Genomic DNA, 16,912 nt, shown 5'->3' with positions numbered 1-16,912 from the left:
CTGGGGAGGTGGCCCTTCGCTTTGTTTTAAAGAGTGAGTAAGAGTTATGTGGGAGAGGGAGTTCCAGGAACAGCGCTGAATGAGCAAGGCGCAGGTGGTGGGTACAGGCAGCCACAAGACTTCAGGGTGGTGGCTCCGGGCAATCCCCGTGGCTGAGTAGTGGGAGGGAAGGGTGGAGCGGTAGGTGGGGTCAGACCACGGAGGGACCTCAGAGGTCAAGGCCAGGAGCAGGACTGTCTGGAATGGTGTTCCATCAGCGGGGCTGGTCTCTCAGAAAGCATCTCAGCTTTACCCTGGAGACGCACCTTCCATAATTACCTGGAGCGTGACTCATTCACTGTTCTGTTTAACTCACTGTGGGGCTGTTTCCTTAAGTCAGTAACATCTGGCTTTGAATACCTGCGATGGGAGGTAGGCTTGTGACGAGTTATACCTGGGCAGTGCCTGCTCTCAGCCTGCTGGGAGCGAGACACAGCTGTTCTGGCCTCACGTGCTTCCTTAGACAGGTGTGGGGCTGTGGTCAGAGCCCAGGGTTAGGGGCTGTGATTTAGATGCTAGCTTTGCCTCCTCAACAACAAAGAAATAAGGATGATGTCAGTAGGTGCTACCATTGCCTGTAAGTACCAGGCGCCACGCTGAGTGCTAGCCACATCATTTCTGTGACACGAACTCCAATCTTCCCTGACCTCAAAGGGTTGTCCCGAAAGTCAAATGATGTTTCCAGGAGGTGGAACTTGACTCCTGCCATCCTGAGAGTAGGCTGGATTGAGGGACTCGCTTCCAAAGAAGAGAGTAGGGAAACAGGAAAATAGTAACCTGGCAGATGTTACCTTAACCAGGTGTTAAAGGTTATCATCTTCAGGGATGGCATGTCACTAGCACGTCCCCCCGATCTGATGAGACAGGAAAGTTCCCCAAACCCATAACCCCTTTCTAATTATAAGAAAACATCAGACAAACCCAGATTAAAGGACATCGTACAAGACACCTGGGTAATATTTCTCAAGACTGTCAAGGTCATGAACAATAAGAAGAGACGGAGAACCCCTCAAAGACCAGAGAAACTGGGAAGACAGGGTGGTTGAAGATAATGTAGTATCTGAATTGGATCCTGAAACAGAAGGAGAACACTAATGGAAGAAAAAAAAAAAAAACCTGGTGAAATCTGAATTAAGTCTGGAGTTTGGTTAATAGTACTGTACCAATGTTGGTTCCTAAATTGTGACAAACATATTGTGGTCATATAAGATATTAACATGAGGGGAAGCTAGGTGAACCACGTAAGGGGGCTCTCTCTGCACTTTTTTGTAAATCTAAAATGAAAGTACTTCCCTGGTGGCGCAGTGGTTAAGAATCCGCCTGCCAATGCCGGGGACACGGGTTCGAGCCCTGGTCCGGGAAGATCCCACATGCTGCGGAGCAACTAAGCCCGAGCGCCACAACTACTGGGCCTGCGCTCTAGAGCCCACGAGCCACAACTACTGAAGCCCGCGCGCCTAGAGCCCTTGATCCGCAACAAGAGAAGCCACCGCAATGAAGCCCGCGCACCGCAACGAAGAGTAGCCCCCGCTCACTGCAACTAGAGAAACCCCGCATGCAGCAATGAAGACCCAGCGCAGCCAAAAAAAAAAAAAAATTAAGAAAAATTTAAAAAGTTAGAAAATAAAATGAAAAGTTTTGGGGAGAAAAGGGATCTGCCGCCCACTGGAGGGTTAGGAGAGTCCTCAGATAGATAGTTGTGTACTCTAAGTTAGGGTATAATGCCAAAATGCAGCAAAAGATTCCACTTACAAGTCCCAGGTTACAAGTCCCAGGTCTGGTCTTTTTGAAGTAACAAACAAAATATTAAGTTATCCCTCCTGCCTGCCTTGCATTGCATTCTACGCGTGGTAGTTCGTTGGTTTATGCTAGCCACGGACAGCAATCCACAACAGTTTCATGCTTATACGAAAGAATGGAATCTGATCCTTAGTACCTGGTATTTTGCCTGTAAGTCTACCGATAAAAGATTATTGGAAGCCAGTCACAGAATCTGAAAATAAACTCTAGTCTCTCGTTTACTATTTTAGGGCTTTCATAGAAGCCAAGGACTCATTGCAAAACATTTTTGCAAGGATGACCGCTTGTATTCCATCCAGAAACAATACATTTTTGCCTGGTTTAGGATTACCGGTAGCTTATTTCAAAGCGAAGGAAAACCAATTGAGCACGTGTTTGCTGTCTTTAGAACAGCTGGCAAAAATATGGTATGAAAGTGTTTTCATCTTCCTATTATTCTAAATATTATTGTACAGAGCTATTATTAATGCCGTTTTTTGGTGGGAAAACCTTAAAAATTGCCCCAAATATTGACATTAAGCGTGTCAAACAACAGAGTGTCTTTGGTATATTAAACTTTTGGTTTTCATGTATCTGTAATTTAATTTTCTTTTAAACTATAAAATTTTGCCTTTGGTACAACTAAAAGAATTAAAAGTTAATTTTATTAAACAAAAAATAGGGACTTCTCTGGCGCTCCAGTGGTTAAGACTTCCTCTTCCATTGCAGGGGGTGCGGGTTTGATCCCTGGTCGGGGAGCTAAGATCCCACATGCCTCGCGGCCAAAAAACCAAAACATGAAACAGAAGCAACATTGTAACAAATTCAATAAAGACTTTAAAAACGGTCCACATCAAAAAAAAAAAAGTTAAAAAAATATTAAATGGTGTCATGTGGCAGTGGATTGGTGATGAGGGGCTCAGGCTCTGAGTTCAGACCCTGCTGTGTGACCTTTGGCAAGAACTTAACTCCTCTGGGCCTCAGATTCCTCATCTGTAGAAAGGGGGCATACTAGTGCCTATCTTACAGAGTTGTGAAGATTAATGAGGAAATCTGTTTAAAGGACTTGGTTTGGGATGTTGTATCTGCTCAGTATAGTAATGTTACTCTCTAACTATATGTACAAAGTCTTCTGTGATTGTAAAGTGACCTTCAGGAAATTAGTCCCTGTTGGAACCCTCATCTTCAAGGTCAGACGTGTAAGGGGTTCATTGATCTGTTGGCTACTCTCAGTCACTTCCCTGGGTCTTCCTTGCTGCTGGGAAAGCTAGCTCGGGGATCGGCAAACTTTGGCTATAAAGAGCCGTAAGGTAAATATTTTCAGCTTTGCGAGCATGCTGCAAAATACTCAACCCTGCCATTATAGCGTGGATGCATTTCTGTACTGTCCATGGCCCAGTCCCGGATCTTTGACCTCATTCTTCCTCCTGCCAACCTCCCACTTGCCCCTTGAATTTGATGCCTGAGATACAGCTCCGTGGGGCTTGATCCGGGCCCTCCAGGGAAGTCTGTATCCATTAGACCTCACCCCTGACGCCCAGAAGAAGAGATTAGGACGTCAGCAGAAACAGGAAGTCACCTGCTGCTTAAAAGGACTTGAAGATGCTGAAGACTTTTGCAAAGCCCAGGTGGCGTCAGCTGAAAACAGCTCATGTGTCAGAAAGCGGGTTGGAAATCTTCCAATGCAGAGAAAGCTCCGAAGGGGACACCCTGACAAGAGCAGCCAACAGTCCCACCACCAGCAAAAACAGTGCTCCGGAAAGAGGGAGGAATCAGGAAGAAGGAAGATGCCCACGTGTGGGGCCAGGCAAGGAGGAAATGCAAAACCTGTGGCTCAGGTCACAGGGAGGCACCTGCCCTGCAGGTGGAGGGACAGCTCGCACGGCACAGCCCATCCTGGGGCCAGTTCTCTACTGCACTCCCCAGTGATTCTCACTGGGGCAATCCTAGCCCCCAGGGGACATTTGGCCACATCTAGAGACATTTTTGGTTGTCATGACTCATGGGATGGGGGGTAATAGGTACCTAGTATTTTGCGTCCTTAGGAAAAGGGGAATTTCAGACGTAGACAGGCATACAGGGACAATGCCATGTGAAGATTATAGTTCTGCTGGCACAAGCCACCGGGCTTCCAGAAGCCAGGAGAGACACCTGGGGTGGACCCTTCCCTAGCACCTTCAGAGGGAGACTGGCCCTGCTGACACCTTGATGTCGAACTTCTTCAGAACTGTGAGACAAGGCATTTCTGTGGTTTAAGCCAACCAGATGGTGTTACTTTGTTACGCAGCCCCAGCTAACTGATATACTGCCCGAGTCTGAATTTTGCCAAAGGATTTTTGCAACGACGAAAGCTGAGACTTAAAGGGAATTTGAGGTGGGGTGGGGCCCGAGCTAACCAAGTGGTCCCTGCTCTTAGGGATGGATCCCTGGTGACATCCAGGAAACCAGGGTTGGTCCGAGCTTAGAAAGGGTGAAATAGGACGAGGGTGCAAAGAGCAAAGGAGGCCACGAGAGCGATTTAGGGGAAGTGAAGGAGAGAAAGTGGCTGCCATCCAGGGGGATGGGCTGGGCCACCAGACTTACCAGAGCTCAGAAAAGGTTTGCCACACAGCGGGCAGCTGGAGTGGCCAGAGAAGGTTCCTTGAGCCAGCTGGTGCCCGTTGACACATTCTTTCTGCTCTCGAGCATCCTGGCCTTTGTCTTTCAGAAGCACTGGGCTCTTCCCCTGTTGGGGACAGAGGTGGGCCTTAGAATGCCCTGTGCATCCAGTCTCGCCTCGAATCATAGAGATCTGGAGCCGGGGGCACCCTGACAAGCTGAAGAAGGCAGAGGGGGAGTCCCCCCCTACCCCCGGCCCGGCCCCCTGACCTTCTCCTTCTGCCTGGTGACTCGACATCGGAGGGAACTCAGTCTGCGCTTCACCCTGGCACTCCTGTCACTTCTCTCCATCTTCCCCGCTCTGTCCTCGCTCCTGAGGGGCAGAAAATGTGGTGAGGAGAGCGCAGCAGACCCAGAAGGCCCTTCTGAGCCAGTCCTGCAGGTCGCTTCTGGGATCCACCTGGAATCTGTCTCCCTGAGGCCCCTTCATCCTGTTTCTCCCCTGCTGTGGTCCCTAACTCTCTCCCTCCTTCTCTCCCTCACTCATTCACTGAACAAACATTTACAGAGGTTTGCAAATTTCAGGAACCCTGGGGACCAGGTTTGCAGAGGGGAAGGTGACGTGGTCTCAAACTTGAGGTCCCTGGATGGGCCTTGTCCATCTCAGCCTCCTCCCTCTGATTCACGCCCCCTTCCTATCTCATCAGCCTAAAATCCGGCCCATTCTTTCTGTGGGATATCTGTCAAACCCGGCTGCCCTCTTCCCATCCAACGCTCCAGCCCCAGATCGTGCCTCTCCTGGCTGACTGGCACACTCTCATTTAATAAATATGTATTAAGTCATTGACAAAGAAACCCAGCCCCTGCAGAATCTAGTCCCTGGAGGGAGAGTCCGTACCTCCAGTCTGTACCCCTGACAGCACTCACCATCACCGGTCACCACAGAGCTGTGCTCCTTTGCTTCCCAGGTGTGATCTGGCCTCTGCTGACTCCCCCTCCCTCCCCTCCTCCCAGCCCCACCCTGACACTGTTCCTGAGGAAGGCACCGATTCCTTTTCCCCATCCTCATTTCTTCATATTGGTGAACTCCTACTCTTCCATCGGAACCCAGCTCAAGCTGTCACCTCCTCCGAGAAGTCTTCCTCTGCCCTCCCAGGGCATATGAGGAGCCCCCTACCGCCCCTACCGTTGCCCTGGCGGTTCCGGTGAGAGGATGGGGGCCCCGGCTCCTGCCCCCAGCTCAGGGCCCACAGTAACCTCTTTGGGAATCCAGTGGCGGCCCGCCAACAGCTCTGCGTACTCACTCGGACAGGAACTCAAACCAGGTGAGGTTTGAGTGGGCTCCTCCGGGGCTGACGGACAAGCGAGCCCTCTGCCGGGCCCTGCAGGATCAGAGGGGACAGACACAGCAGCCCTTCCTTCCTCCCGCAGATGCCCCCTCTCGTGCCCCTCTCCCTCTGGGCTCCTGTGGATAGGTGTGCCCCCCCGTGCCATGTCTGAGATCCCACCATCCCTCCACATGTGGGCTTGTATACGTGGTCACTGTGATGGGTTTTCCAGCAGAGGGTGATAACAGGTCTTGGTCAAACAAAATCAGCATGTCAGGAAGTTTTTTCTAACAGATGGCAGTATTTTGGGAAAGAGGTACCTTTTCCCACTTGTACAAAGGTAGTGCATGGACTGGTGGCGGCTTGCTTCTGTACCCTGTCCTTTCCCACACCTGTGCGTCCTCCTCCTCTCCTGTCACCGTTTTCCTCGCCTTTCTCCTGTCTTCACACCATGCCTGTTCACTCCTATACCTGTCCCCCTACACTTTCCCCCTACCCCTGTCCTCCGCACCTGTCCTCACATACCTGTTGCCTCACACCTAGCCCCCTTTCCACCTACCCATGGTACTGTCGGAGTTCTTGAAGCACCTGCTGGACAATCAGCCTGCAATGGCAGATAAAAACAGCCCACAGTTGCCGCACATGACAGACATTCCCCAAGGCGAGCTGTGATTGCCCGGCCCGGCCCCGGGTCCTGATGCAGCCCCTAAACTGGATCCCCAGCCCCTCCCCATGCTGTCGAGAACCTTTCGGAGGGGCCTGGGTCCCTCTCCTGGGAGAAGGATGGTGTGGTAGAGAAGATGGAGATTATTATAGGGGGACAGTGGCTGGTCACTTAGAGCCAGTGATGCCTCACCCTACATCCCTCCTCCTCCAGCCTTGACTCCTTGGCTGTCCGGGGGTCCCTCCCTGACCCAGGGGCGGACACTCACACATGATCTGGCTCCACGTGGTCCTTTTCCATGCGCTCCAGCACCGGTGGATCCAGGCCTGGAATCAGCACCCACCCCAAGAGGCACAGGCGTGAAGGGGGCTCTGGGGCAGGACCAGCCCGGCATGGCGCCCCCTGAACCCACCCCTGCAGAAATGGAGACTGTCCAGATGTGGCTTGCCACTCTCGGGGAGGAGAGGTGAAAAGAGGGCAGAGAGCCGGGGATGGAAGTGTCCCCGGCGTGTCACGAGTGCTTACGACTGGCTAAACGCTTTACACATATGCGGTCGGTGAACCCTCCAAGCGACCCTAAGGAGATACAGTAATTGTCCCATTCTCAGCAAGAAAGCTGAGGAGGCTTAGAGACTTGCTAGAAAGTGGTAGATTCCGGTTTGGCCTGTAGGTCTGTCTGACACCAGAGGGACACAAGCTCTTCAGACAGAGATTCGGAGACAAAGAAGGAGATAAAGAAAGAGACAGAGTCAGAGGGAGAAGAGGGAGCCCTGCGGGTCATTGCAGTGTTGTGTCCACCTTGGCTAGAGGATCCCTGGGCGGGGGGTGGGGGGGTGGGGGTGGGGGTGGGGGTGTAGGGGTGGGGGAAGGGCAGATGATGCAGGAACCCTCCCCCACCCCCAGCATTCTGCCCAGTTCCTGTCCAGGGGACCCTAAGCCCCCTCCACTAGCCCCATCCAGGGGACCCTCCAGCAGAAAGCCCCTACTCCACTTGGTCTGAATGAAGGAAACCCCCAGGCTGGGCTACCTTGAACCGCTGGAGCGGGCACTTCCAAAGCCGGAAAGATTTCCAGGGAGCTGATCTCATCGAAGGACACGGGAACTGACCGTGACCTCACTCTTTTTTCGGGGCTGTCACATTCCTGCAGGGAATAAGCATCTCGCTAAGCCTGGAGACAGCCCAGGCTGCAGGCGGGCTCGCCGGGTCGAGGGTCCCCAGCCTTCAGCTGCAGACAGGGGCTGCCCCCAGCCATGGGGCATGAACACAGCGTTGGAACTCCACGGCAGCTGAGGGCTGGAGCCATACCCTCCCCAGCCGTGGGCTGCAGTCCTGCCAAGGACCACCAGCTCCCCACCCCAGCTGTGGGCTGGAGCTCTGGAATTCTGAGCCACAAATTCCAGCCATGGCCAGTAACTTCCCCCCAGGTCATGGTCATGGGCAAAGATGCCCCAGGCAGAGGCAACAGCTCCGAGCATGCATTCCCCAGGTTTGGGCTAAAATCCCAGACCTCAGACGAGCCCTCCCTACTTCCAAACTCCAGTCACAAGCAGGGCCTCCTTCCAGCTGCAAAGATGCGGAGACATGCCCCTGCTCTCCAGCCCAGGGGTACACTTATGGCCAAGGATCCCAGCCCAGCAAAGGACCTTCAGGTCTGGGCTGCAGCCTCAGGACCCAGCGACTCCCCAGCCATGGGCTATACCTGCCATGATAAAGCAGTCCCCCCAGCTATGGGCAAGGCACTCCTTGGAACCTGCAGAGACAGCGCCTGGGCCCACAGGTGTGCTATCATCCGGGGTGGCTGCAGGTTGCACCCACCTTGTTTGGTGCCTCTAGGGGGGTTCCGCCCCCAGACAGACACCCTTGGGTCCAGGCCTGCAGGCCCTCTCCTGGCAGGTTCAGAGAAAGGCTGGCCAGTGTCCGAGGGAGACAGGGCCCCTCATTTGCAGCTGAGGCTTCGAGACTGAGCCTGGTGGAGGAAGGGAGGGAGTTGGGTCTCTTCCACCTGGTTGCTGCCCCAGCTCCAGCATGTGAGACATGGGGGCCCGGAGGGAACCCGTGGGTAGCCCTCTGGGGGGACAAGGCACAGAGAGGGGTCCAGCTCTCCCAGTACCAGAGAGGTGGGTGGGGAGTCTGGCTGGGGGATTTGATGCTAAAGTTCCATTTGCATCGCGGGCCCACTGTTTTTTGGATTTTTTTACCTTTTTTTTTTTTTCTTGACCCAGCGGCATGTGGTATTAACTTAGTTCCCCGATCAGGGATCAAACCCGTGCCCCTGGATTGGAAGCTCGGAGTCTTAACCACTGGACCACCAGGCAAGTCCTGCCTCCCACTGTTTTTTTTTACACAGACTGGATTTCTATCTGGGGGGACCTGTGAGGGGTGGAGAGGGCAGCTAAAGCACCCCTCTCTACTGTTTGGGGCTGCCACTGTGGTTTGTTTGTGGGTGGCACTGAGCACGCATCTGTGTTTTGATCACAAGTGCATCTGTGGCTTTGTGCACGCATGTGCAAGTGACATGTTTATGCGTCCCTGGGTTTGAGCAGGGGGAGGGTGCACGCCTGCGTGTTGAGCGTTGGCGTGTACGCCCAGGGTGGGTGTGCACATCTAGGTCTGAGCCTGCCTGCCGGGTTCACGCAGTTCCAGTCTGGGCTGGTGCACGCTCCTTCAGCGTGTGCGCGCTTACCCATGCACACGGATTCATGTGCGCACGTGGGCTCTGTGTGCAGGCCTGCATCTCCGGAGAGGGCCTTTGGGGCTGCCTTCTGACAGTGCAGACACCTCTGGTGGCCCTTGAGCTAGATGACAGAGAGGCAGGGGGGCAGCGTGGCCTGGCCGCCCTGGGGGGTGTGTCCCGGAAGGCGTTAGCAGGGTGGGGGGACTGACCTCTGCCAGGTCTCAGAGCAGCTCCGCGACCTCTCCCAGCTGCGTCTTCGAGGCAGGCCCTGGGACCCTGCCGGGCTGGAGAAGGGCGAGTCTTCTCCGGCTTCTTCGCTAGGGGGCCCACTGCCCCTGGCCCCCCTAGGCTGGCTTTGTGAAGGGACCTCAAGGCCCAGGTCCTGGATATACTCACTGCCCTGAAGGTCCCCCAAGTCCAGGCTGAAGTCCTCCGAGCTCTCGCCATCGCCGAGCAGCCCTGGAATTCCATCCTCCTGGAGACGGATGGGGAAAAGGCATTGACCGAGGGCAGCAGAGGCCCCCAACTCGCAGACCCTGCCCATACCCCTCCCGTCCAACCTGGGTTCAGCGCCCATCTAGCGGCAGGTGGGGTAGAATGGGGGTGGTCCCCTCAGTGCAATGTCTAACCCAGGCCTTCAAGGCTTTATCCCCCCAAAAGGGGCCAGAAATCTGGGCTGGCAGACCTGATTCCACCTCCCTTACTGAATTTCTGTCTGATGGTCTTATGAAACAGACAAAATAACCTCTGTCCTGTCGGCTCACCCAGCTTGTTTAAGATCATGCCTGTGAACGCAATTTGTAAAAGCGCTGCACGGAGGTAAATTATCCTCGGTGCTACTGCTACTGGTGTAATTTCAGGCAGTGTCAGGGCTCGTAGTCTTTTTTTTTTTTGACCGCACTGCGCGACATGCGCTATCTTCATTCCCCGACCCGGGAGTGGAAGCGCGGAGCCTTAACCACTGGACCACCAGGGAAGTCCCAAGGGGCTCCTAGTCTTTTCCCGGGGCTGCTTAGGGTGTGTACTCATGGGTCTCCTGTACCCTAAGTCTCCCTCCCAGGCCTAGGGTGAGGCAAGTGAGGCACTCACCTCGGACACAAAATTGTAGGGGGTGCCTACAACAGCGCCTGGCATCGATGTGCCAGGCGCTGTTAGACACGGAAGATACACAGGGGTGGACGATGATTGCCACATCCACCAAAGCAGCAACCAATCTGCACCCAGAATTACACGGGTGTTAGCCCTAATCCCACCACATCTCCACCAGGGGGCGTTGTTGTCCCACTTTCCAGATCAGGAGACAGGCTCAGGGAGGAGAAAGCACCACACAGTCCTGGGCCACACAGTCAGTAAACCTCAGAGCCAGACCCAAACTCAGATCTGTCTGGATCCAAAGCTCTACCCTTTTTCTTACCCTTGTTACTCTTCTATTTCTTTTTCCTCTCTCTCCCACCCAGTCATTCTATTTGTCATTTTTTTCCCCCAGCCAGAGCACCTGCTTTTTCCTCTCCTTGGAGAACCTCTTCTCCCAAGCCACCCAGAGGCAGCCTAGTGAACTCCTATTCACCCGTGAAAACCCAGCTTGGGCATGCCCTCCAGGCTGCCTTCCTGACTCCTCCAGTCTAAATAAGGCGTCCCTCCTTTGGGCTGTCAGGATCTGCAGGACAGGGACTGTCCTTTTCCAGGCCTTCGTTAGCACTGTCCTCAGACAGGGTTTTGTGGGTAGGTGGGGAGTCCTCTACCAGTACTCCATGCAAAACCAACCCTGAGATGTGACCCCAAACATCTATGTGAGCTCAGGCAGCCCCTGATGGACTGTCCCAATTGGTGGCCTGAAGGGCCCACTGAGCAGACCTGGCCCCCTTCATGAGCTCTATAAGAGGCCCCCAGGATAGGACTGCCAGATAAAATGCAGGACGTCCAGTGAAATTCCAATTTCATATAAACAACGAATTTTTTTTCTAGTGTAAGTAGATTCCAAACCTTACAATATTCAAGTCTAACTGTGCATCCTTTCATTTTGTCTGCAATGTTGCAACCCTATTTATCCCTGGACTATTTGGCCGGTCATGGCCAGTCTTTACTAGGGGAAGGGTAAACAGGAAGGTCCCCGCTAACACTTGGTGTGGGGAATTTTCAGAGAAGCAGCCAATTGAAAGGGGAAAACACCTGCCAGCCAAGAGCCACGCTCTTGGTCGGCTGCGGATCTTGGCTGGCAGGACGCGGGTGGCAGTGTTCACACCTGCCGTGGAATGAGGGTGGAAGAGCTATGCAGGGTCTGGCTTTCTCTCTCACCTCCCCCACTTGGAGCTTTCTACAGTTTTGCCACCTTCCTTCTTTTTTAAAATCGTCGTAAAGTATACATAACATAGAATTCACCATTTAAACCATTTTTAAGTATACGACTCAGTGGCATTAAGTACATTTACACTATTGTTCAATCGTCACCACCGTCCATCTCCAGAATTTTTTTTCATCGTCCTCCAAAGAAGGTTTGTACCCATTAAACAGTAACTCCCCATTCTCACATGCTTGAGCCCCTGGTCACCTCGACTCTACTGTGTCTTATTGAATTTGCCTATTCTAGGGACTTTGTATAAGTGGAATCATACAATATTTGTCCTCTTGTGTCTAGTTTATTTCACTTAGCATAATGTTTTCAAGTTCATCCGTATTTTAGCATGGGTCAGAATTTCCTTCCTTTTAAAGGCTAACATTCCACTGTATGGATGGACCATATTGTATGGATATAAACAAAACTACATTTTGCTTATCCATTCAGTCTTTGATGGACATTTGGGTTGCTTCCACCTTTTGGTGCTTGTGGATTATGCTGCTATGAATACGGTTGTACAACGTCTGTCTGAGTCCCTGCTTTCACCTCTTTTGGGTAGATCTGCAGAAGTGGGGTTGCTGGATCGTACGGCAATTCTCTGATTGGCTTTTTGAGCCTCGGCCATACTGTTTTCCATGGTCTTGAATCTTCCCTTTGCTTCCACTGATCTTTTTTAGGGGGGGGCTGCACTGCGTGGCATGTGGGATCTTAGTTCCCTGACCAGTGATCGAACCCATGCCCCCTGCAATGGAAGTGCAGAGTCTTAACCACTGCACTGCCAGGGAAATGCCTGCACCCACTGATCTTGCTTCCCCCCACCTCCCTGGCTGCTCCTTCTCTGCCTGCTGCTTCCTCCCTGTATCTTTTATACCCCAGGGTCCCTCTTCTTCAGTCTCTCTGTCCAAAAACCCCACACCTCTGGCCCTGGCTGGTCCAGGTTCCCCGGTTGTCCTATGACTTCAGCGGCAGCCTTCCCGAGATCACTCCAATCCCATCCCTGGTGCCTTGGTAGCCTCTGCCAACTCCTGTCTCCTCTGCCACGGCCCCAAAAGTTTCCTTTTGCCTCTCTGGTTTTCATCCTCCTGTAAGTATAAATACATCAGGACAGCCTCTTGGCCTGGGCCGGGCCCTCTCCACTCCCTCTCCTACATCTGGCCTCCCTCACAGAGGCAGAAGTGGGAACCCCGCCAGAGCTTTGGGTGGAAGGGGATGGTGGGCAGCTGTGGCAGGTACAGCGATGGAGGGGGAGGGAAGGGGCTTTGTCCTTTGCTGCGGAACTTGTATCTTTTCTCCAACATTTCCTGGGTCAGAAATGGGAGCCGGCCCACTGAGGGCCTTCCCAGGCATCTCCCTAAGCATTTGTATGCTGGCCCTGATGCCACAGCGATGGAGGGGGAGGGAAGGGGCTTTGTCCTTTGCTGCGGAACTTGTATCTTTTCAACATTTCCTGGGTCAGAAATGGGAGCCGGCCCACTGAGGGCCTTCCCAGGCATCTCCCTAAGCATTTGTATGCTGGCCCTGATGCCCCAGAGAGGATACAGTAAATCCAGGCTTCTGCTCCCTGGAACCCTGGGGAACTTTGAGGGATGGGTCCCCCCTCAATGGCAGACCCAGAGACAAGATGTTCCAGGAATCCCACTCTACCAAAGGGCTTGCTGCGTGCAGATTGAGATAGTACATGGATCAACGTTTTTAAAAAATGTAAACAGTTATTTATCTCCTTGTATATTAAGAAAAAATAGCACACCAAAGCAACTTCAAGCATATCGTTTCTCTGGTTCCATTTCATCGTGTAAAAAGGGAATTGATTTCAAACAAAAGAACAAATAAATAACAGGGACAGACAGTTTTCGGATGGCTGGGATGATAGAAAGGCCTTAGTCAAGGTTTGCATGCCTCGCGTGTCTTTTATTAGCTTAGTGTGACCTCAGGCAAGTTTCTAACCCTCTCTGGGCCTCAGTCTTCTCATCTCTAAAATGGGTGTGTTGCTGCCTTCTTGTAGGATTGCTGGGCAGGTAAAATGAGATGATGCTTACACATGGCAAGCCCTCGATCAATGGAAGCAGATATTGGTTGTTGCAACCATGGCTGTTGTTTTTATACTTCAGGAGTCAGGGCCCTTCCTCTGGGCAAATTGATGACCCTGCCAGATGGAGCTAATTGGAGTAGACTGACAACTAAATCCAGCGATTATAATCAAGGATGAGTGAATGTTCTAGAAAATGGGCTGGAGAAGAACTGAAGGGGGGCCAGCTGACCCTGTTTGAAGGGACAGGAATTCTGGTTTGGAGTTCTACTTAGAAAATCCCTTTTTTGTTATTATTATTTTAAACTTAAATTTAATTTTTTTTAAGTTTGAAAAATAAGATTTATTCTAAGCCAGATCATATAGAAAATTCCTTTATCTTATTTTATTTTAATTTTTTAAATTTTTTTTTTGTGTGTGTGTGGTACGCGGGCCTCTCACTGTTGTGGCCTCTCCCGCTGCGGAGCACAGGCTCCGGACGCGCAGGCTCAGCGGCCATGGCTCACGGGCCCATCCGCTCTGCGGCATGTGGGATCTTCCCAGATCGGAGCATGAACCCGTGTCCCCTGCATCGGCAGGCGGATTCTCAACCACTGCGCCACCAGGGAAGCCCAAAATTCCTTTTTTTAAAAAGGACAAACCCTGGGGTAATCATTGCTGTGCAAAATCTACTAAGGACAACTCAACTAGGACAGGTTAGACCATCTTTAGACAGTTTCTGTGACAAAATAAATCCCCCAAACCCTACTTCCAACCACATAAAATAGTGCCTATGTGATATGTAAATGATTTCTTGAGCTGGCTATATAGGTCAAGTTGCATATATTTTAAAATAATTTACATCTTATCAGTATATATATCTTTTTCAATGAAAAGTCCCACTGAATGTTTTTTAAAAAGACAGAAAGAAGGAAAGTAAGAAAGAAAAGAAGGAGGGAAGAAAGGAAGGAAGGAAGAAATCAGGGAGGGCTTCCTGGAGGAAGTGACAGTGAGGGAAGCCCTGAGGAATGAGTAGGAGTTAGCTAGGTAGAGGGTCTGGGCGAGGGCATTCCAGGCATTAAGAGAACAGGATGTTCAGAAGCCTGCTGGCTTGAGAGCTCACGGTGCTTCCCCCCCAAACTGGCAAGATTTCCTTATGGCTGAAGGGGTTTGTGTGGGGGAGGGAATGGGGTTGGATCAGCAGGTCTGGTAGGCCAAGGAAGGATTTAATCTCTAAGTTCCAAACAATGGTGGTATGGAGCCCAGGAGGCTGTGATTTGCCTTCAGAAAGATGATGCAAGATGCAGAGCCCAGATAGGCTTGGACAGGGGCAGGGCTGTTGGAGCAGAGAAGACACCTGTGCAAATCACCCGGGTGAGCAATTACAGTGGCCTCCACCAGGGCAGTGGAGAAGGAAGGAGAGACATGGACAGAATTGAGGGTTGTACAGGTGTAGTGTTCACAGGGCCTGGGGAGGGAAGGGCAAGGATGTTGCCTTCTGCTGCTTCCAGCTCTGGTGACCAACTAGATAAGGACACGGATGTGGGTGGCGGGGCTTATTTGGTGGTGGTGGGGTAGAGCCTCCCCGTATATACCCAGGGCTCCCTGCTTCTCCAGGTACACGCTTCCTCCATTGCCATCCTATCTGCCCAATTGCCTGCAGCCCAGGGTTCCCATTCCAAGAGGTCCAGAGCCCTGGAAGGATCCAGAACTAAACTTGAGTCCTGGTCCTGTCTTCATTTACCCTGGATTCTCCCTGACACCTTGGCCAATTCTTTCCCTGCTTGGACCCCGGTATGCTCTTCTATAAAATGACAGGGGCAGATACACAGAATTTCCTACATATGGTTTGACTGTAATGGACCCTCCTTCCTTAGTGTGGTGGGTGTTATAAAATGCCACCCAGACCCCCCCATCAGTGAGGATGTGCTGTCCCAGATGCTGGGGGAGGGCTGCCAGCGGATGGCTGTCAGCTGTCAGTCTCCTTCTGCGAAGTCACATCCCTTCCTGGGCAGGCCACAGGCCACAAGTGATTGATGTGGGGACATAATGGCTTGGCCATCTCAACCTGATTTAGGACCACTCTGCAGGGCTGTTCTAGCTCAGAGGTCCCCATGGGAGCTTTTTTTCTTCCTTTTTCATTGATTGTTCTATCCACCCATGCACCCATTTAGCCACCCTTCCCCCCTCCCACCCTCCCTTCCCTCCATTCTTTCATCCATCCATCCAGCCACCCATCCATCCATCCATCTCTTTTGCCAATCCTTCCTTCCTTCCATCCATCCATCAACCCTCCCTTCTACTCACCCCACTCTCCCTCTTGTTCCAGAAAGGATTCATTTCCTCATCTGTAGAATGGGATAATAACTACTCTGTCATGTTTTGATGAGAGTTCCCTGAAATAATGCACACAAAGTTCCTGCAGGTACTAAAAAAGTGTACTTGCTGCCACAGGCGTCATCACCTCCTGCCTGTCTCAGCAGTCAGACACATGCCTGCTCATCCTCCATGGCGGATAAGTCTGGGTCCTCAGGCCTCCAGGGTCCACTGCTGCTCTTGGTGGCTGAGTCTGCAGCTCCAGAGTCAAAGGGCTGGACACATGACTTGGGCTCAGAGCCTGTGGGGAAAGGAGGGACAAGGTGTCACGGCTGAGTGGAAGACCTGAAGAGTCAGGGCCTGAGTGCTGCATCTGGGCCTCAGTTTTCTCATCTGTAAAATGGGATGGCAGGGGACGATGGTCCCAATGATCTTTTTTTTTTTTTTTTGGCCACACCCTGTGGCCTGTGGGCTCTTAGTTCCCTGACCAGGGATCGAATCCAGGCCCTCGGCAGTGAAAGAGTGAGTCCATCTGGCCTCAGTTTTCTCCATCTGAAAATGGGATGGCAGGGGACGAAGGGCCCAAATGATTTTTTTTTTTTTTTTTGGCCACACCCTGTGGCCTGTGGGCTCTTAGTTCCCTGACCAGGGATCGAATCCAGGCCCTCGGCAGTGAAAGAGTGAGTCCTAACCACTGGACCGCCAGGGAATTCCCTCTTTAAGCCAACATACACGACACCACTCGACACCACTCATGCTGAGCCTAGGACAGATATTTCTAGTCAATCCCAGGGCTCTTCCTTCCTGAACCATGGTCCCCTCGGAATGCTTCCCACTGCATCAGTTTTTGGAAGCCATCTCCAGCTGATCCGAGTTAGCTCATGAGATGAAATCGATTTGTCATGCCTGCTCTAGCAAAAAGCCCTCATTTGCTAGAATGGGTCCCTAAGACCAAATGCAAGTACCCAGTGCCCACATTTAGAGGGTCTCTAATGGTAGAACTTCAGGCTGTCTCTGTCCCTATATTGTACTTTGAGTTACGGGGACCCCTGGGTGGCATGGTATAGAGGAGAAAACAAGGGGTTTGGGGTCAACCAGACTGTGTCCTTGCCTGGACCTGCCCCAATGGCTGCACACCTTTGGGGAAGTCACCTCTCTGAGCCTCAGTCTCCT

At 52.2% G+C, this 16,912-nt stretch overlaps 1 protein-coding gene across 1 annotated transcript in view; it reads right to left on the bottom strand.

The window, feature by feature from the left end:
• ARHGEF18 (Rho/Rac guanine nucleotide exchange factor 18) overlaps positions 1-16,044 on the bottom strand; it is a gene marked incomplete at its 5' end in the record, with an annotated part of 77,082 nt that extends 61,038 nt beyond the window's left edge. The window contains 9 exons of the mRNA XM_028495326.1: positions 4,402-4,543; positions 4,687-4,789; positions 5,721-5,798; positions 6,304-6,348; positions 6,677-6,734; positions 7,436-7,550; positions 8,225-8,375; positions 9,293-9,558; positions 15,919-16,044. Coding sequence (XP_028351127.1) covers positions 4,402-4,543; positions 4,687-4,789; positions 5,721-5,798; positions 6,304-6,348; positions 6,677-6,734; positions 7,436-7,550; positions 8,225-8,375; positions 9,293-9,558; positions 15,919-16,044 — 1,084 coding nt within the window. The remainder of the gene's footprint in view (positions 1-4,401; positions 4,544-4,686; positions 4,790-5,720; positions 5,799-6,303; positions 6,349-6,676; positions 6,735-7,435; positions 7,551-8,224; positions 8,376-9,292; positions 9,559-15,918) is intronic.
• Positions 16,045-16,912: the final 868 nt, after the last annotated feature.

This window comes from Physeter macrocephalus, chromosome 2, assembly GCF_002837175.3.
Source record: "Physeter macrocephalus isolate SW-GA chromosome 2, ASM283717v5, whole genome shotgun sequence".
In the NCBI taxonomy this organism is placed as follows: Eukaryota; Metazoa; Chordata; class Mammalia; order Artiodactyla; family Physeteridae; genus Physeter; species Physeter macrocephalus.
This window is presented reverse-complemented; position numbering and strand designations above follow the sequence as displayed.